The 21,949-nt window shown below is 44.3% G+C and overlaps 1 protein-coding gene across 1 annotated transcript in view; it reads right to left on the reverse strand.

Moving 5' to 3' along the window:
* Positions 1–9,600: 9,600 nt before the first annotated feature.
* The window catches only part of LOC137504870 (leucine-rich PPR motif-containing protein, mitochondrial-like), a 92,916-nt gene continuing 80,567 nt past the window's right edge, over positions 9,601–21,949 (reverse strand). Inside the window, exons 12-15 of the mRNA XM_068233465.1 lie at positions 18,276–18,394; positions 12,181–12,274; positions 10,152–10,218; positions 9,601–10,048 (exon numbers count right to left, since the gene is read on the reverse strand). Coding sequence (XP_068089566.1) covers positions 9,601–10,048; positions 10,152–10,218; positions 12,181–12,274; positions 18,276–18,394 — 728 coding nt within the window. The remainder of the gene's footprint in view (positions 10,049–10,151; positions 10,219–12,180; positions 12,275–18,275; positions 18,395–21,949) is intronic.

Here is a 21,949-nt window from a genome sequence, read left to right on the forward strand (position 1 = left end):
AGCACCTGAATGTGTGCGTCCTTCCACGGCCGTTGCACTAATATTGTCATTTGAGTTTGATGCATTCGCTTTTAAAGGGCAAGCCTTTCTGAGCTCCTGCAAAGACTGTCCATTATTCCCGGAGCAGTTTAATGTCCCCCGCTGTGTTAAGGATAAGCAGTCCCTTCCCGGCAGCCTCTATTCCTGGGGATATGGAGGGATTCTGCGAGTCCTGCTGTTTCTCTTAGTGCGGAGAGCCCTGGATATAGAACGCACACATCGTCACTGGTCTGCCTGCATTGTCATTTCCATTGGATTCCCATTACGGAGTTCCTCATCTCAAGCATACTAACCTCCAGTATGGAGGCTCTGTGCTGGAACATTCTATTCATACCTTATGAGGCTGCATGCATGTCTTAGTGCTAATGCGTGCATCCATAGACTAGGCTGGATATGGGATTCATAGCTCTTCCCTTATATAACTGGTATATGTAGTTCCAGTGAACCTGTTCAGTTATGTCAGGGTTTTTCTATACTACACGTGCTTCGGATATCCAAATCATGCAATTTTATATGCAAAGTGCAAAGAGGAAGTTCTGAATATCGTCCATGTTACGGTCACATTTTGGACAAACACTTCTGAGTTTTTATGCCTGAATTCTAGCACCTGACATAAGGAAATCATAACAGAAATGCACCCTGTATGTATTTAGAGAGTTGAGCCTATGTTATCCCCCCTCATTTGTGTCTAATCACTAGTTGTAATTTGATCTCCCCCTTGTGTCACATGACTACCTATGGCAGAGATGGCAGATAAGCTCATTTGAAAGCACAGGCTGTAAACCATATGTCTGCTTCCATGAATAAGGAAGTAGAAATACTGGAGATTTATTTTAGGATTTTTATCAGCTGTAACAAAGAAATGTTTTTTTTGTTTTAAGGTTACAGTGGCCTCAATTCACGGAGCATTATCAAACGTTCATCAAACACTTTATCAAACGTTTGATAACTTACCTCATGGGTAAAATCTCATTTTGAATTCACTAAGGCGTTTTATATTTGTTGAACGTTTTATCGGTAAAACATTCGATAAATATAGAACACCTTAGTGAATTTAAAATGAGATTTTACCCATGAGGTAATTTATCAAACGTTTGATAAAGTGTTTGATAAAACTCCGTGAATTGAGGCCTATGCTGTTGTGTATCTTTTAGTGCAGAGAGGAGTTCTGAGTTCAGGTCCACAAGTCCTGCATGCTGAGTTTTTCTTCTTGTGTTACTAGCATCCAGTGAAAAGCAGAAATCGGAATTGCAATTTGCAGTATAAAAAAAGCCTCAATGTGTGGGAAATTGTGGGGGCTGACCTGTACTCGATTCCTATCTGCCTTATCAACTTTAAAGTGGACCTGAACTCTTCCACAGGACAGAAGGAAAACAGAGAAATGCACCCTGTATGTATTTAGGGAGTTTAGCCTGTCTAAGGCCTGGAACCCACTAGCAGTGCTTAATGGTTTAAAGAGGCGCCCTGGTGGTATATAAAAGCATTTAAAAGCAGTTTAAAACCAAGAAAGGTTTGAGGTTGCTTACCTCAAGGACAACAAATCTTTGTAGGGACAAAAGATTTTATTGGTAGCACAGGCAACGCGTTTCACGGGTCTGAGCCTGCTTCCTCATGCCAATACTAATATAGGCACTGCTATTGGCATGAGGAAGCGGGCTCAGACCCGTGAAACGCGTTGCCTGTGCTACCAATAAAATCTTTTGTCCCTACAAAGATTTGTCGTCCTTGAGGTAAGCAACCTCAAACCTTTCTCGGTTTTAAACTGCTTTTAAACACTTTTATATACCACCAGGGAGCCTCTTTAAACCATTTAGTGCATCCCTAACCCCCATACGATACCCGTGTGAGGGGTGGAGGCAGAACATATGTGGTTTACACCACGGTGGACATCTGCCTCCCTTCTTTTTTCCAAGGAGAGCGACCGCATCCAGGTCCTTAGTGACCTCCCAGAGTGGAGTCGGGTTAATTGTCTCCACCTGCTTCCTGTGGTCGGTTGCCCCCCTGCAACCCACTCTTGTGAGTAGATTCTTATCTTCTACATTGACAATTTTGACTAAACATATTACACTATTGGGCTCCCGTGTTTTTTGTTTCCTGTGTCTTTTCCCCAGAAGGTGTCCTGACACCAATCATCCACTGGCAGTACGTTTCTAAGCACTTGTGATTTGAAACGCTCTCGCTAATGTAATGCTATGTGTGTGATCCCACTTCAGTTATGTAATTTTTTTTTTTAACGTTTCCCATAGCATTACATTAGTAAGAACTTTCCAAATCACAAGTACTTACAAAAGAGCTGCTAGTGGGCCCCAGGCGTAATTCCCCCTCATCTGAATAACCACCACCATAAATTTGATCTTTCCCCTGTATCAGCTTAGGAATCTCTGCAGTTCTCGGCAGAGCAGCTAATTTGTAAACACGGGGTGTTAACCCTAACCCATGAAAGGAGGAAGTAGGCTCACAGCAGATTTATTGTAGGATTTGTATCAGCTGTAACAAAGAAATGTTTTTTTCCTTTAAAGTTTATTATGCTGTTGCTTATCTTTTAGAGCAAAGAGGAAGTTCTGAAATCAGGTCCACGTTACTGTCACATTCCGGACAAACACTTGGACAGCATTTTGTTGAGGTTATAAAATCAGGGACATTTCTGCCCAATCTGATACTTCAGGCAAGGACCCCCCCTCCCCACACACAACTTGCTCCCCTTTTTGAAAAGGAAGATTGCAGCCTGCATCAGTTTTGCAGAAACCAATAAACTGATATATTTAAGTTTATATAGAGAAAAGTTTCTTAAAATAAGTCTTCAGAGGCTACAGTTTATCAGTCCAGATACATCTCGCTGGCCCAAACTCACTGAGCCCACATAACAAGCCTTCCTATAATTGTTATGAGGTGTGTAGCCACTTTATCCTATATACCAAAGGTTTTAAGCAGGCATTGAACATGTGGGCGGAGGCTTAGTCTGGAGGGTGCAGCTATGGGCGGCGGCTTACAGTTGCGTTTGTAGTGTGCACACAAAGCTGCATGTACGTCCCGGCATACTTAAAGGATACCCCAACTGACATGTGGCATAATGAGATAGACATGTGTATGTACAGTGCCTAGCACACAGATAACTATGCTGTGTTCCTTTTTTTCTTTCTCTGCCTGAAAGCGTTAAATATCAGGTATGTAAGTGGCTGACTTCATCCTGACTCAGACAGGAAGTGACTACACTGTGACCCTCACTGATAAGAAATTCCCCTTTTTTACCTCTTTCTTGCTCTCAGAAGCCATTTTATGCTAGGAAAGTGTTTTATAGTTGGAATTTCTTATCAGTGAGGGTCACACTGTAGTCACTTCCTGTCTGAGTCAGGAATGAGTCAGCCACTTACATACCTGATATTTAACTCTTTCAGGCAGAGAAAGAAAAAAAGGAACACAGCATAGTTATCTGTGTGCTAGGCACTGTACATACACATGTCTATCTCATTATGTCACATTTCAGTTGGGGTATCCTTTAAGTACGAACCAACACACCTGTGGGCAGTGGCATAGTGTAGGCCAAGCGGTGCGGTTGTGGACAGCTGAACACACAGCCATTTATTATCTCACTAGTTGAGTTTGCAAAGCTTTCATGCTGTACCAATATCAGATACTAATCTCCTTAGAGACCAGCAAGTCTGTGAAAGTGTTCAGACCCTACCCCCACCTACACAATCTGGCTACCTAAAGGGGTAAAGGGGTAAAGGGGGGGGGGGGGGCTAATGAAATAACTGATTGTATCCATGTTCCTTCTCCTAAAAATGACTTTTTAAGATATTCCCCAGTTTTATTTTATGTTTATAGCGACCTTTTAAGTTTTAACTTTTGTTTTTGCTCAATGCCACATTCATTGAAGTATGCCGGAGCTTCAAATCTATTAACTATTTTTCTGCCAGGAAAGTGTTTTATAGTTGGAATTTCTTATCAGTGAGGGTCACACTGTAGTCACTTCCTGTCTGAGTCAGGACTGAGTCAGCCACTTAAATATCTGATATTTAACTCTTTCAGACAGAGAAAGAAAAAGAGGAACACGGCATAGTTTTTAGTGTGCTAGGCACTGTACATATGCATGTCTCTTGTCACATGTCACCCCAGGTATCCTTTAAGGAGGGGGTGGGAATTCTATGGCTACCTACAGGGTGGGCACCCTCTCTGGCTACCTAAACGAAGGCCATCTGGCCTTCCCAATGGCGAACCTTTGGCTACTGGAGCATGCCCTCGTCTGGGGAGGGATACATCCTCGCCCTGGAAGCTCCAAGGCCTAGAAACTGCCCTGGTACCGGGCATAATTTTGTGTGTTTTGTATCACTTTATGATTGCTGTAAAGGGAACCTGAAGTGAGAGGGATATGGAGTCTGACACTCTTGCACAGGACAGAAAGTAAACAGAGAAAAGCACCGGGTCTATATTTAGAGTTTAGCCTGTCTAATTTTCCCTTATCTGTAACTAATCACAACTGCAATTTGATCTCTAAGCTGCGTCAGCTGGCTGCCTGGGCAGGGCAAGCAAACCTGTGAAGACAGGATGTTAACCCCATGTCGGTTTTCATGAAAGTAGGAAGTAAACACACTGCAGATTTATTGCAAGATTTGTATCAGCTGTAAAAAAAAAATGTTTTTCTGTAAAGGTTATTATGCTGTTGCTTATCTTTTAGAGCAGAGAGGAAGTTCAGAGTTCATCCTATGTTACCAGCGACCTTTCTCAGAAGTCGCGTGTTTCGTCTGTGGTTCAAGCCTGACACTTATGTTCTTGTTCCCGCGCAGGGAAGGTGGCCGCGCATCAGACTGCAGCAGACACGGAGCTGATGTCGGGCTATCAGCTTGCAGAGGAAAGCGTTTGTCGCTCGCCTACTCCATGAAAGAGGTTGGCAGTTTGTCAGGGGGGGGGGGGGGGGCCTAATCGCATACCGCCATTCAACATTATCTACTAGCCTGGCCTGGGATTATCATACAAATGAGTGTGCACAGAAAGCACGGGCAGGCGGCGCTTATCGGCTATCTGGAGGAGGAATAATTAGGAAATAATTGGGTTGCTCGTTAATTTGCTATTAAGCACGGCAGAAGCGAGGAACAGCTGCCTAGGACATTACACACAAGGTTAAGCACGCAGCATGATAGGTGCATTGAAAAGAGCTTATACAGTGTAAAGTCCTGCAGGTGACCATGTGATACAGTGTCATGTCCTGCAGGAGACCATGTGGTACAGCAGGGCTGTGGAGTCGGAGAGTCGGAGTCGTGGAGTCGGGCAATTTTGGGTGCCTGGAGTCGGAGTCGGGAAAAAATGCACCGACTCCGACTCCTAATGAATTTGTAACTGTAATTAAAATAGAAAATATGATAAAATGTTCTATTTCTCAGATAATAGTCATTAAAAATAATGTATATATACAGTAATAGCTGTGCTTTGTCCACAAAAATGAAATAAACCAATCAAAATTAGTTACTTGTGCTGCTTCAATAAAGCAGTCCCCGTATTTTTAAGGTCAGATATACATATCTGATTGTGACTGTATATATGATGTGTACACAGGAATCTCTTATATATACTAAATAACATCTATGCTGTAAGAATAAAGCCTGAAGTGTAGCCGTGTCACTAATAGAGATGGTCAACAAGATGGAAATAATTCCGCATTGAGGCCTGGAACCCACTGAAAACCGCAAACGCAAAACGCAACCGCTAGCGGTTTGTCTGAGCGGTTTGCAAGCGGATTCATGCGCGTTTTTGGTCGTGTTTTGCAACATTGTATTTTTTTCCCCAGCGGGTGCCTAGCGTTTTGCGTTTTGCGTTTTTATCCTGATTGGTCCTGTGAATTATTTTTCATTTTGTTACAGTGTGCTGAACCGCAAAACGCTAGCAAAACCGCTCAGTTTAGGTTTTGCTGAGCGTTTCCGCTAGCGGTTCAATACTTTACATTGAAGCGCTAACGCTCCCAAAATGCTGAACGTCCTGCGTTTGCGTTTCTGAGAAACGCAAACGCTCCTGTGGAAGTTGCCCCATCTATTAACATTAGCCCAGCGTTTTGGCAAACTGCTAGCGTATCGCAGTGCTGCCAAAACGCTGCCAAAAGCGCTCCTGTGGGTTCCAGCCCTGATGCTGATTTATGCAAATGTATGCACTCTCTTTGCTCATGAAATCAAATAATTTGATATGTTATTAAAATTTGGTTTGGTGACTACAAATTAAAGGGTAACTGAGACGGATAAAAAGTAAAGTTTTATACATACCTGGGGCTTCCTCCAGCCCCCTTCAGGCTAATCAGTCCCTCGCTGTCCTCCACCACCCGAATCTTCTGCTAGGAGTCCTGGTAATTCAGCCAGTCAGCGCAGTCCGGCCGCATGCCGCTCCCACAGCCAGGAACATTCTGCACCTGCGCAATAGTGCTGCGCAGGTGTAGTATGCTCCTGGCGGCGGAGTGTGTGCATGCGCACTACGCCCGACTGGCTCAAGTACCTGGACTCATAGCAGAAGATCCAGGTGGTGGAGGAGTACAACGAGGGACTGATTATCCTGAAGGTGGCTGGAGGAAGCCCCAGGTATGTATAAAACTTTAATTTCATCTGTCTCAGGTTTACTTTGTTACACAGTAGTACTATACTCTACATATGCACTCCCCACAGAGCTGCAGGGAATCCACTGAGAATGTTGTGCACATTGAACACAGAGGTGTTGTCTATCGCCCATAAACCTAGTTCAGATTGTGCATGAAGAATGTGTAATAGAGGAAGAATCACCTTATTCCCCTGCAGAGTACCTGCACATCATTCTTAGATGTACCCACACTTACATTGCCTAGGGCCTGATAGATGTTCTTTGTTCCGGTTTGTACCTTTTACAAGTACTCTTACCAAGGACTAGTTTTAGTCTAAAGGGAATAAATATAGTAGTCTACATATCCTTCTCACTTCAGTTGTCTTGTAAAATTCCTAAGCGTTGGCAGTTAAGAGACGAATTTCATGTTACATACTTTTAATCAACAAAATTGTAATATGCAAATTAGAGGAGTCGGAGTCGTGGAGTCGGAGGAATCCTAAACTGTGGAGTCGGAGTATTTTTGGACCGACTCCACAGCCCTGTGGTACAGTGTCATGTCCTGCAGGTGACCACGTGGTACAGTGTCATGTCCTGCAGGTGACCACGTGGTACAGTGTCATGTCCTGCAGGTGACCACGTGGTACAGTGTCATGTCCTGCAGGTGACCACGTGGTACAGTGTCATGTCCTGCAGGTGACCACGTGGTACAGTGTCATGTCCTGCAGGTGACCACGTGGTACAGTGTCATGTCCTGCAGGTGACCACGTGGTACAGTGTCATGTCCTGCTGGTGACCACGTGGTACAGTGTCATGTCCTGCTGGTGACCACGTGGTATAGTGTCATGTGATGCAGGTGATCATGTGGTACAGTGTCATGTGATGCAGGTGATCATGTGATACAGTGTAATGTCCTGCAGGTGATCATGTGATAGTGTCTTGTCCTGCTGGTGACCATGTGGTACAGTGTCATGTCCTGCAGGTGACCATGTGGTACAGTGTCATGTCCTGCAGGTGACCATGTGATAGTGTCATGTCCTGCAGGTGACCATGTGATACGGTGTAATGTCCTGCAGGAGACCACGTGATACAGTGTAATGTCCTGCAGGAGACCACGTGATACAGTGTAATGTCCTGCAGGTGATCATGTGGTACAGTGTCATGTCCTGCAGGTGATCATGTCACACAGTGTCATGTCCTGCAGGTGATCATGTGACACAGTGTCATGTCCTGCAGGTGATCATGTGATACAGTGTCATGTCCTGCAGGTGATCATGTGATAGTGTCTTGTCCTGCTGGTGACCATGTGATACAGTGTCATGTCCTGCTGGTGACCATGTGGTACAGTGTCATGTCCTGCTGGTGATCATGTGATACAGTGTCTTGTCCTGCTGGTGACCATGTGGTACAGTGTCATGTCCTGCTGGTGACCATGTGGTACAGTGTCATGTCCTGCTGGTGACCATGTGGTACAGTGTCATGTCCTGCTGGTGACCATGTGGTACAGTGTCATGTCCTGCTGGTGACCATGTGGTACAGTGTCATGTCCTGCAGGTGACCATGTGGTACAGTGTCATGTTCTGCAGGTGACCATGTGGTACAGTGTCATGTCCTGCTGGTGACCATGTGGTACAGTGTCATGTCCTGCTGGTGACCATGTGGTACAGTGTCATGTCCTGCTGGTGACCATGTGGTACAGTGTCATGTCCTGCTGGTGACCACGTGGTACAGTGTCATGTCCTGCAGGTGACCACGTTGTACAGTGTCATGTCCTGCAGGTGACCACATGGTACAGTGTCATGTCCTGCAGGTGACCACGTGGTACAGTGTCATGTCCTGCAGGTGACCACGTGGTACAGTGTCATGTCCTGCAGGTGACCACGTGGTACAGTGTCATGTCCTGCTGGTGACCATGTGGTACAGTGTCATGTGATGCAGGTGATCATGTGATACAGTGTCATAGGATGCAGGTGATCATGTGATACAGTGTCTTGTCCTGCTGGTGACCATGTGGTACAGTGTCATGTCCTGCAGGTGACCATGTGGTACAGTGTAATGTCCTGCAGGTGACCACGTGATACAGTGTAATGTCCTGCAGGAGACCACGTGAAACAGTGTAATGTCCTGCAGGAGACCACGTGATACAGTGTCATGTCCTGCAGGTGATCATGTCACACAGTGTCATATCCTGCAGGTGATCGTGTGATACAGTGTCTTGTCCTGCTGGTGACCATGTGATAGTGTCTTGTCCTGCAGGTGACCATGTGATACAGTGTCATGTCCTGCTGGTGATCATGTGGTACAGTGTCATGTCCTGCTGGTGACCATGTGATAGTGTCATGTCCTGCTGGTGATCATGTGGTACAGTGTCATGTCCTGCTGGTGACCACGTGGTACAGTGTCATGTCCTGCTGGTGACCATGTGATACAGTGTCATGTCCTGCTGGTGATCATGTGGTACAGTGTCATGTCCTGCTGGTGACCATGTGGTACAGTGTCATGTCCTGCAGGTGACCATGTGATACTGTGTCATGTCCTGCTGGTGACCATGTGATACTGTGTCATGTCCTGCTGGTGACCATGTGATACTGTGTCATGTCCTGCAGGTGATCATGTGATACAGTGTCATGTCCTGCTGGTCATCATGAGATTCAGGGCTAGTTCACACTGGGCGCTTTTCTAGCAATTTTGGCAGCATTTCGGATCGCTGGCGATCAGGCAAATCGCTGGAAAAGTGCTACAGCAATGTATTCTAATGGAGCTGTTCTCATTTAAGCGATTTGCGCAAACGCAGTGCATGCAGCGTTTTTGAAGCGATATCGCTTCCAGTATAATTATAGAAACGCTTCAAAATCGCTTTTTATTTTTTTAAGTGCAGCGATTTTTCCATCAAAAACTACTACTCGCCAATCACTGGCTGATCACTACACTCTGAAATCGCTCAAAAAATCGCTTTTGTACTGGACATAAAATCACCCAGAAAGCGCTAGAAAAAAATTCACAAAATCGCTAGGCATTTGTGCTCGCGTTTAGCGATTGCCGGTGTGAAGTAGCCCTCAGTGTAATGTCCTGCTGGCGATCATGTGATACAGCAATGTCCTGCTGGCGATCATGTGATACAGCAATGTCCTGCTGGTGATCATGTGATACAGCAATGTCCTGCTGGCGATCATGTGATACAGCAATGTCCTGCTGGCGATCATGTGATACAGCAATGTCCTGCTGGTGATCATGTGATACAGCAATGTCCTGCTGGCGATCATGTGATACAGCAATGTCCTGCTGGTGATCATGTGATACAGCAATGTCCTGCTGGCGATCATGTGATACAGCAATGTCCTGCTGGTGATCATGTGATACAGCAATGTCCTGCTGGTGATCATGTGATACAGCAATGTCCTGCTGGTGATCATGTGATTCAGAGAGGGATTCGATCAGATGACGATCTGAGATGGGTCTATTGTTTGGCCACATCGATCATTGTATGGTTACCCTCATATAAAGGAGTTTAGTTGTAAAGCTTCGGAATCTGTCCACATAATTGCTCTCTGTACACTTACCTTGGCAATGCTAACTGTACGCCAATTATAAAACCTTTTGTCTTCACAAAGGGGATATTTGAGGTTACTGAAAGACAGATTAGCAATGAACAAGTATTACCAATGGTTTATTTAGACTAAAACTGTAATACAAATTTTGTGATTTTTTTTCCCTACATAAATGCTTTATGAACTAAACACTTAAAGACACTCTATAATTAAAAATAAAAGTTCCCCTGGGGGGTACTCACCTCCTAGGGGGAAGCCTTTGGATCACATTAAGCGTTCCCCATCCTCCTGTGTCCCACGGTGGTCTCGCTGCAGCCCACTGAATGCACAGCCGACAATTTGTCGGGCTGTGCAATATTTATCTTCCCGGCTCCAGCGGGGGCGCTGTTGCGGCTCTCTGCTCGGAAATATTCGGGTCCACTCTACTGCACAGGAGACTTGCGCCTGCGCAGTAGAGCGGACCTGACTGGCATCGGCTATTTCCGAGCGGGGAGCCGATACTGCGCCTGCGCTGGAGCCAGGAAGGTAAATATTTACATCCCCGCTGTTCGGAGGGCAAGAGCGAGACCGCAGTGGGACACAGGACAGGGGAAGCCTCAATAGGATCCAAAGGCTTCCCCCACCAGAGGTTAGTACCCCCCCAGGGGAATTTAGGTTACAGATCCTCTTTAAAGTGGGCCTGTTCATACATCGTTTACAAAGCATGCAAGAGCAATTCCACCACCAAAAGTTGAATGTGTACATACAGTGCTTTACTAATTGCGCAGGCCTCACGTTGGCACGGGCGAGGGACTCTAGCCACGCCCGCCACGGCCAAAGAGGCCCTGGCCACGCCCGAGGGACTCTAGCGCAACATCACTCACGCGAATCAAGTGCTTTATTGCCGCAGCCACATGGGGCGCCAACGGGGACGTACAGTGAATACTCGGGGACAGCATAACAGGTAAATTATTGTAATGCACAGGCCCCGGGTGCTCATAAAACATTTGGGAGGAGACATGACCAGAAGTAGCAAGGTGGCGTCACGAGGCTGATTCCCGAAACATTTCCTGCTGAAATCGATTGGGAATCGCCTTGCGGTGTATGGCCAGCCAACAGATCTCCCTCTGATCACAGAGAGTTCTGTCTCTTGGTCGAACCCACCCATCATCGCCAGATGTACAGGCACCTTAATTGAGATTAAAATATACCTGGAAGATTCGAACAATTTGTGGTGCAGAGACTTAGCTATGAGGTCAACAGGAGACCAGAAGGAGGAGCACGAAAGGAAAAGGAGAGAGGTGTGGCTTCGAAAACAGAAAATGCAGCCGAACAGCAAAATTCACTGTGGCTCAGTAGGGCCTTGTTAGGGAAAGTGGTCTGCACTGCTGAGGCGGGGACAAGGTTGTATAGTATATATCCTTGCCTCAACTTTACAGTCAAACAATCCTCTACTGTCTATGGGGTTATATAAACCTTAAAAAATAAACTACAGCAGGGCTCAATGTAGCTAGTTCATCACTGCCCTGCTATACTCACCTCTCCTGCCCACCGATTCCACAGTGCAGTATCATCATCTCTGAGATGCTAATAACTATCCACATAGCTACTACTGTGGTCCAGTTACCATTGCCTAGATCCCACAGATTAATGGTAGGTGGCAGTAGGTCTCCCCTCCCGAAATTCATCATAAATATAAAAGCATTGGACCTTTTATATAGGATGACCTAACAGAGAGATCTGGCCTGATATTCATCACAGGTGGCGACCTCTTCAGACCAGCCATTCTCTGCGGAATGTTAGTTTGCATACCACTGCTATTTCCCACAATGCAATGAGGTTCACAGACAGGAAACTGTCAGGACCATGGCAATGACATCACACTGTGGGAGGGGTTTCCCTACAATATCAGCCATACAGAGCCCCCTGATGATCTAATCGAGAAACGATAAAGATTTCTCTTTGGAAAGGGGGCATCAGATACAGATTAGCGATAAAGCCCAACCCTGGGTTAAAGTTCCTCTGTAAGAAGCATTTAAAAGTCAGTGGTTTCGATACTTACGTAAGTTATATACACGTTTATAAAGCCCACTGAACATGCCTTGTTTCAGGGTGTTGAGGTAAAGCTGATTGAAATCTTTCTCATATCCACTTTCCTGTAAAAGGGAATTAAAAATGAAGCTTAAATTTTGGGGTCAAAACACTCAGGTAGCACTGTCAAATAACTTACTGATAGCTGCCTTAAATGATTATTGAATATTTGAAAGAAGGGGTCAGGACCATAAACGCCACATATTTTAAAATGTAATTCTGTAAGAGCCATACAATAGATTTCAAACTGGCACAGTGTACATGCGCAGCAGAGGGCTCACGTCACTGTTGCCATGGTGATGTGCATACAGTTGATCCGCCGGGCAGCGGAAGTGTCCGACATGTTTTCAGCTTCTCTTGGGTTTCAGCAACATCAGCAATTTCCCTGAGAGCCAGACAGGAGAAATACCGACTAACAGCTTGTACAATTCGCAAGCTGGCTTGGGGGTTGATTCACTTTGTAGGATGAGATTCCTGCACTTAGGCCCAATAGGCCGCCTCTCAAGTGACAGGCAGCAGATTGGGCCAATCAAAGTGCGGGGATCTCATCCTACAAAGTCACTGGAACTGACAGGGTCCAGAGTGGGACAATTGGAGCAGCCGTTTGGTTTGGGAGTAGCGCGAGTAAGTTAGTAGTGCTTGCTACAGCAGTAGCGTGCCTACTTTGAAAATTTTATTTGCGCTGCCACACTAAGCTGCGCTGCTTGATCGGTGTAGATTAGTGAATCAACCTCTACTGATTTGTCTGCGAGCCGGTGCAGCCATCAAAAGAGCCACATTCGTCTCCCGAGCCATAGGTTCCCTACCCCTGATTTAAAGGAACTGGTCTAGAAGTCTACAAAATCCAAAACACAAAGTAGCAGATTCATAGTCTCACTATAAACAATATTTTATAGGTCAACGGGTTTCTCTGGATAAAAAAATAAGCAACCCCCCACTTGCATTTCATAAAGTTATATTGATACTTATAAATAGATAAAGCACATACCGTCTTTCCACGAAAATAAGACAGTGTCTTATATTAATTTTTGCTCTAAAAGATGTGCTAGGGCTTATTTTGAGGGGATGTCTTATATTTCTATAAGGAAGTGTCTCTCAGCAGAACATTTCCTGTTTCTTTGTACTGTGATGCTCATGGATTTGAAAGTATGCTACTGTACTGATCAGGCACCTGCCCTGTCTTCCCTGCACACAGCTGATAACCTTGCTGTGTGCTGAGATGACAGGATCAGTGCACTGCACCACTGTGCCCCCACTTACTGGCTGCCTCTTCCTCCTCTTTAACTTCCGCTAGGGCTTATTTTCGGGGAAGGGCTTATAATTCAAGCATGCTCAAAATTCCAGCTAGGGCTTGTTTTCAGGGTAGGTCTTATTTTCAGGGAAAGAGGGTATACAGAAATATTCATCTCTTCAGTTGTCCATCATCTGATATACATTGTCAAAGTTCCATTTGCAAAATAAATCCATAACAAACTAACTCTTCATCTGGAGGTTTTAACCTCCATCGATAATTGTTGTCTTCGAGATCGTACAATGTATGGTGCACAAAAATGTAGCTTTATCCTTCGTAGTATACAGCTGAATTTGAAATTCTATTCTTGAATGAAGAGCTTAAAGTGAACTCAAGGTGAAATGGATATGAAGGCTGACATAGGTTTTCCTTTTAAGCAATACCAGTTGCCTGGCTATCCTGTTGATCCTCATACTTTCAGCCATAGCCCCTGAACAAGCATGCAGCAGATCAGGCGTTTGACATTGTCAGATCTGACAAGATTAGCTGCATGCTTGTTTCTGGTGTGATTCAGACAGTACTGCAGCCAAATAGATCAGCAGCACTGCCAGGCAACTTGTATTGGTTACTGGTACAATTATCTCCTCCCATTCATGCGTACAAAACTTCTCACGTGCCTCACCTCTCCTCTTGAATGCCCTTCCACAAAACATCAGTCAGAATTAGAATCAGTTTTATTTCGCCAAGTACGGCAAGAGCCATACTCGGAATTGTTTGTGGTACACATGGCATAGACAGAGTATAGACATACAACACATACAGTTGAAATACAGTAGTCAGTCTGATAGAGATGCTGGTAATGGCCCCGAGTCCCCCCCTTTCCGGATGGGAACCAAGGCAGACAGCGACGGGGACCAGCTGACCGACCTGGCAATTAGAACTGCAGGCCGGACCGGGGAGGGTCGGAGTTCAGTACCCGAACAGCTTGGGGGAAGAAGGTGTTCTTCCGCCTGGTGGTTTTGGATGGTATAGCCCTGTATCGGCGGCCCAATGGGAGGAGCTTGAAGTAGCGGCTGCCAGGGTGAGAGGGGTCCCGGGAGATCATGGTGGCCCTCTTCCTCAACCTAGCAGAGTGGAGGAAATCAAGAGGTGGAAGAGGAGACCCGATGATTCTCTCTGCATCAGCTATGACCCTCTGCAGTTTGTGTTTATCACTGGCCGCTGCGCCCTCGTACCAAACAATGGCCTCAATTCACTAAACTTATCTCCTGTCTTTAATAACTCTTCTAGAGTGGTTACCATGGTGATAAGGCATGTAGTATTCAGGAAACATTTTACCTCAGGCAAGCCTAAAGTTAACTCTTCTGTCTTTAAATTAACTCTCCAATCCTTAAAATAACTCCAGAGTTAAAGACAAGCTGTTAATTAGCTGCATGTGAAAATAACTACAGAGGAGGTAAATTAACTACAGAGGAGGTAAATTAACTACAGGAGAGGTAAATTAACTACAGGAGAGGTAACTTAAGGAATGAAGAGGTAAGATAACTCTCTCACGTGTGGAGGTAAGTTTTCTCTTGCCTTATTATCTCTAGCATGATCTTAGTGAATTGAGGCCAATGGCCTCAATTCACTAAGATCATGCTGGAGATAATAAGGCAAGAGAAAACTTACCTCCACGTAAGAGAGAGTTATCTTATCTCTTCATTCCTTAAGTTACCTCCTCTGTAGTTATTTTACCTCCTCTGTAGTTATTTTACCTCCTCTGTAGTTATTTTACCTCCTCTGTAGTTATTTTCACATGCAGCTAATTAACAGCCTGTCTTTAACTCTGGAGTTATTTTAAGGATTGAAGAGTTAATTTAAAGACAGAAGAGTTAACTTTAGGTTTGCCTGAGGTAAAATGTTTCCTGAATACTACATGCCTTATCACCATGGTAACAACTCTAGAAGAGTTATTAAAGACAGGAGATAACCTTAGTGAATTGAGGCCAATGACTGAGGAGCAGAGGGTGGATTCTATGGTGGCAGTATAGAAGCTGCATAGAAGGAAGGACTGGGTCTCAACCTGGATTGTAGCAGTTATAGCAGAAAATCTTTATTCCATAGCAGCAGAAAGCCTTGTGCCGAAACGTTGTGTGCTTTCTGCTGCTATGGAATAAAAAGATTTTCTGCTATAACTGCTACAATCCAGGTTGAGACCCAGTCCTTCCTTCTCTGCTGGTTTGCCACATTTGCACCTTAATGGATCCAGGTGCTGACTGGTCGACTCCCTGGGATTAAAATTATACTGCACAGTTGAAGCCCTGGGACTTCCTTTCTTTCTGTGGCAGTATAGAAGCTGACCAGCAGATCCCGTGGCATGGCAAACCTCTTCAGTTGGCGCAGGAAGAACAACCTCTGCTCCCACCTTTGAAATCTTTATACGCTCCCTCAAAAGCCACCTTTTCCGACAAGCATATGCTCTATCTTAGACCATGCACCCTTCAACCTCGCGTCTAGATTTACTTCTTACTAAATAACCTAATCACGCACTGCCTGTATACAGTATATACTGTATACTTCCCCACCTCTTGTTTCCACCCAGTTCCTTTAGATTGTAAGTAGGGATGATCAATGAAATGCAAATTTTTCCAAAATTATGCAAATGTATGCAGTTTAAAAAAAGAAAAAATTGCATATCTGTGATCCTCCCTAATTGTAAGCTCGCAAGGACAGGGCTCTCATCCTTTTGTTTCTTGGAATGTTATTCATTTAATAGCTTGCACTCTGTTATACTTTTAGTCAACATGTTACATTTGCTATTGTAATCACCAGTTCTGTATTTTGTACCAGTGTCCATATTTGATGCATATCATTGTCTGTATCATTATGTATCCCTTGTTTTTCTTACATTGTACAGCGCCACGGAATATTGGGGAGGAAGGTGGGAGGGACTGGCAGCAGCAGCAGCAGGACACAGAGGCGTGTCATTGTGCAGAGAACATGCTTCTGTGCCCTATTCAGATTTAAAAATTCCGCCTAGGGTTCTCTTTAAATCGCCCTTTAACCACCTTGCCATTCCAATTATTGCAGCAAGGGGGCAGCGCAGCACTTTTTTTTTTTTTTTTTTTCTTTTTAAATTATGTAGCTAGCCTAGCGCTGCGCAAGGGGTCAGGGCTGACCTCAAACATGATACATTACAGAAACAATAAATTTTACAATACATAGCATAGTAATATTATAGATTTTGCCACAGAGTGGCCTTAAGGGGACTTGAAGAAGCCCCAGGTAAGTGTGTAAGCTGAGACACTTCTCGTCTCAGATTCCCTTTAAAGCGGATCCGAGATGAAAAAGTAACTATAACAAGTAACTTTTCTATATCATTCTGTATCCTGTGTTTGTTTTCTGACATTGTACAGCGCCACAGAATATGTTGGCGCTTTATAAATAAATAATAATATATCTTATCTAAAGTTTAGATAGTTTACACAGCATATTTAGCTGCAAACAGCTTCAAAAGTTTATGATCTTTTGTTGCTGTGATACAATGAGGGCAGCCATGTTCTGTTTGTCACACTACACTGAGGCAATCTGATAGCATCTCCAGCCCTAAGCCTGTGGAAAATTTCACTCCCCCCTCCTCCTCCCCCCGCCTCTGAAATCTCTGGCTAGTAACCTCCTCCTCCTGCCCAGACTGAGCTCCCATAAGCCCTTGCTACCAGGGACTGAGTGCCAAGGCTCTCTGAAAAGATGTGGGTGAGGCTTGTTTAGTTTATAGGGAATTCGAGTATTAAAACAATACAAAAAAAGTATTTGGCTTGAGGAATGCCCTATAAACTATATGAAAGGAACACAATTATGCAATGTGTAAAAGTTTATCTCGGATCCACTTTAAAGAGACACTGAAGCGAAAAAAAAATTATGATATTATGATTTGTATGTGTAGTACAGCTAAGAAATAAAACATTAAGATCAGATACATCAGTCTAATTGTTTCCAGTACAGGAAGAGTTAAGAAACTCCAGTTATCTCTATGCAAAAAAGCCATTAATCTCTACGACTTTCAAAAGTCGTGTAGAGGGCTGTCTTCTGACTTTTATTATCTCAACTGTTTTTTTTTTCTCTGCCAGAGGAGAGGTCATAAGTTCACAGACTGCTCTGAAAGAATCATTTGGAATGCTGAGTGTTGTGTAATCTGAACATATTATAGAATGATGCAATGTTAGAAAAAACACTATATAATGGAAAATAAAAATATGAGAATATTTTCTTTGCTGCTAATCTTCTAGTAATTATTCATAGTACACAACCAATTCATTATATCATATTTTTTTCGCTTCAGTGTCTCTTTAAAAGCTAAAAAGTACAGTAGGTTTTATATGTCTTGGCTTTGGGGTGTTCCAGAGCCACAATCTATGAAGCCAGTTGCGTGTGGTCCGGTATTAATCATGGAGAGAATCTGAAGACATAACAAAAGTTGTTTAGGTAATACCTTTAATGACTAACTGTAAAAGATTTCCTTGCAAGCTTTCGAAACGTTAAGTGTCTTCTTCAGGCATGTATCAGAGCTGGATCAGAACCATCCCTGAAACATGCCTGAAGAAACTTAACGAAAGCTTGCAAAGGAATCTTGTACAGTTAGTCATTAAAGGTGTCACCTAAACAACTTTTGTTGTTACATCTTCGGACAATCTATGAGCTGAAAAGGAACACAGTCGACGTCTATGCATAAATAGGACTGCACATGTAGGTTTTTCTCATCACGTCATTTCATGCGCCCTTCAATGCAGGTGGCAAGCACACAAAAAGACAAGTCAGCACAACACATACCCCTCATACACAGGCAAATGACCTACCTGTAGAGCTGCCCGAGCAGTATTGGCATCATTAAATACCTCCGACACAAAAATCCTGAAGGTATCCAGACTAGATTCTACACCCATTCTCTGTAAAACATTCAGCGTCTCGAAAAAACCTAAAAGAAAACAAAAGAAACATACAAAGTAGATGCATTAGTATAACAATAAATATTTAGTCTCCTATCAATGCTACCCATGCATTCCATCAAACCTCCCCCCCCCCCCCCCCCCAAGAACAGACCTCTATGCTACTAGGGCTGAGCGATTTATCAGTTTTAAATCAATTTGGAGAAAGACAATCACGTGATCGTCAGAGCCGCACTTTTCCCCGACACTCGAGAACGGGACTCCAGTCCTCCTCCTGAAGCCCGCTGTGCAGTAAAAGCTCGCAGCACCGTGCACAGTAGCTGCAGTTCAGCGGCTCAATACTCCGGGTGGCTCACTCTCTCCTTCCGCCTATGTCATCAGCTGGGGGGGGGGCGGGGATAAGAAGCCGGCTCAATACTCCCAGCGGCTCACTCTCTCCTTCAACCTACGTCATCAGCTGGGTGGGCCGGCCACAGAGTCACGATTTTCTTAAAATAAGGCGATCAGAGATAAACTTTTACTCATTGCATAATAGTGTTCCTTTCATATAGTTTATAGGGCATTCCTCAAGCCAAATACTTTTTTGTTTTGTTTTAACCACTTCACCGCTGAGGGGTTTTACCCCTTGAGCACCAGAGCAATTTTCACCTTTCAGCGCTCCTTCCATTCATTCGTCTATAACTTTACCATTACTTATCACAATGAAATGAACTATATCTTGTTTTTTTTCGCCACCAATTAGGATTTCTTTAGGTGGGACATTATGCCAAGAATTATTTTATTCTAAATGTGTTTTAATGGGAAAATAGGAAAAAATGTGGGGAAAAATGATTATTTTTCAGTTTTTGGCCATTATAGTTTTTAAATAATGCATGCTACTGTAATTAAAACCCATGAAATGTATTTGCCCATTTGTCCCGGTTATAAAACCGTTTAAATTATGTCCCTATGACAATTTTTGGCACCGATATTTTATTTGGAAATAAAGGTGCATTTTTTTCAGTTTTGTGTCCATCCCTAATTACAAGCCCGTAGTTTATAAAGTAACAGTGTTATACCCTCTTGACATAAATATTTACAAAGTTCAGTCCCTAAGGTAACTATTTATGTATTTTCTTTAATTGTATTTTTTTTTTTTTAATTACAAAAAAAAAAAAAATTGGGGAGTGTGGGAGGTAATGAGTTAATTTTTAATGTTCAATGTATTTGTATACGAAAAATGCTTTAGGGTGTAGTTTTACTATTTGGCCACAAAACAGTGAGTTTTTGTTTATGCGACCTGCAAGCATACAGGAAGTACGCTTCCAGGAAGTTCAGGGAGGCTGGGCAACTTTCTTTTCACAATGATCGCGCTGATTCTCGTAGAAGCAGCTGATCATTGCGGGGGGCTTAGATCAACGAGCGGGAAAGGTTTTTCTCGTTCATTGACCTCCGGGCGAGCGGGCGGCAGCGTGCACAAGCGCGCGCGGACGAGCGGGAGCGCGGACAGCGGCGGGAGCAGCGTCCGGTACGGATTTCTCCGTCCCTTGGTGGTGACAGGGTGGAAAAAGGGACGGAGAAATCCTTACCGCGGGGGGTAAAGTAGTTAATACTCTAATTCCCTATAAACTAAACAAGCCTCGCCCACAGCTTTTTCACAGTGCCTTGGAATTTTCAGACAGTAGCAAGGGCTTACAGGAGCTCATTCTGGGCAGGAGGAGTGGGAGGTGTTACTAGCCATTAATTTCAGAGGCAGAAGGGAGGAGGAGAGGGGACTGGATTTACACACAAGTAAGCTGATAGCATCTCCAGCGCTTATGCTGGGTACACACTGAGATTTTATGGCCGATTTACTGTCAGATCGATTATTTCCAACATGTTCGATTTGCTTTCCGATCGATTTCCGAGCATTTTCCAATCGATTTTTTAAATTATAATCTTGTAAATAGTGATGGACGCAAAACTGAAAAAAAAAATGCACCTTTATTACTTAATAAAATACTGGCACCATACATTGTGATAGGGGACATTTAAATGGTGTAATAACCTGGACAAATGGGCAAATAAAATACGTGGGTTTGAATTATGGTAGCATGTATTATTTTAAAGCTATATTGGCCGAAAACTGAGAAATGAATTTTTTCCATTTTTTTCTTAATATTCCCGGTTCAAATGCATTTAGAATCAAATATTTCTTAGCAAAATGTACTACCCAAAGGAAGCCTAATTGGTGGTGGAAAAAAACAAGATATAGATCAATTCATTGTGATAATTAGTGATAAAGTTATTGGCAAATGAATGGTACCGTGTTTCCCCGAATTTAAGACATCCCCTTAAATTAAGCCCTAGCATATATTTCGAGCATACTCGAAATATAAGACACCATCCTAAAATAAGCCCTAGTGGCAATCGCTCGCTCGCTCTCCCTCCCTCCCGCCTGCTTTACCTCCGTGCAGCTGGCTCCTGTCCGCCTTCTTAACCAGGTCGGATCCCCCCGCGGTGTATGCCAGGCATAATTTAAACCGCTGATCAGCGGTGACGTCAGCTCATGCACTCCAGTAACAGCGCTGCGCTGTACAGCAAGTAAACACAGATCCCTTCCTGTATACGGCAGCTGTTACTGGGCTGCATGAGCTGACGTCACTGCTGATCAGTGGTTTGAATTATGCCTGGCATACACCGCGGGGGGATCCGACCTGGTTAAGGAGGGGGACAGGAGCCAGCTGCACGGAGGTAAAGCGGGCGGGAGGAAGGGATCTGCCTATACACACGGGGGGGGGGGGGGGGGGTGATCTGCCTATATACACATGGGCGATCTGCAGGGGGGGGGGTGATCTGCCTATATACACATGGGGGATCTGCAGGGGGGTACTGCCTATATACACAGGGGGGGGGGGGTGATCTGCCTATATACACATGGGGGATCTGCCTATATACACAGGGGGGGGGTGAGCTGCCTATATACACATGGGGGATCTGCAGGGGGATGTGCCTATATACACATGGGGGATCTACAGGGGGAATCTGCCTATATACACAGGGGGAATCTGCCTATATACACAGGGGGGGATCTGCCTATATACACTGGGGGAATCTGCCTATATACACAGGGGGGATCTGCCTATATACACTGGGGGAATCTACAGGGGGGGGATCTGCCTATATACACTGGGGGAATCTGCCTATATACACAGGGGGGATCTACAGGGGGAATCTGCCTATATACACTGGGGGAATCTGCCTATATACACAGGGGGAATCTGCCTATATACACAGGGGGAATCTGCTTATATATTCAGAGGGAATCTGGCTACATACAGGGAAATTCTGGCTAAATACTAAAGTGGATTTGGCTACCCCCACAAAATATAAGACCTCCCTGAAAATAAGCCCTAGCACACATTTTGGAAGAGAAATTAATATAAGACAGTGTCTTATTTTCGGGGAAAGACGGGTAGGTGGAAATTGCTTGGATGCACAAGGTGAAAAACGACTGAAGGCTGAACTGGCTAATGTTTATGATGTTGAAGATTCTGTAATAAAGATTTCTATGGGTTTTGTAAGAATCCCCGATTGTGCTGGTCCTTGTGGACTTTAAAGAACAG

The sequence above is a fragment of the Hyperolius riggenbachi genome, chromosome 4, assembly GCF_040937935.1.
Source record: "Hyperolius riggenbachi isolate aHypRig1 chromosome 4, aHypRig1.pri, whole genome shotgun sequence".
In the NCBI taxonomy this organism is placed as follows: Eukaryota; Metazoa; Chordata; class Amphibia; order Anura; family Hyperoliidae; genus Hyperolius; species Hyperolius riggenbachi.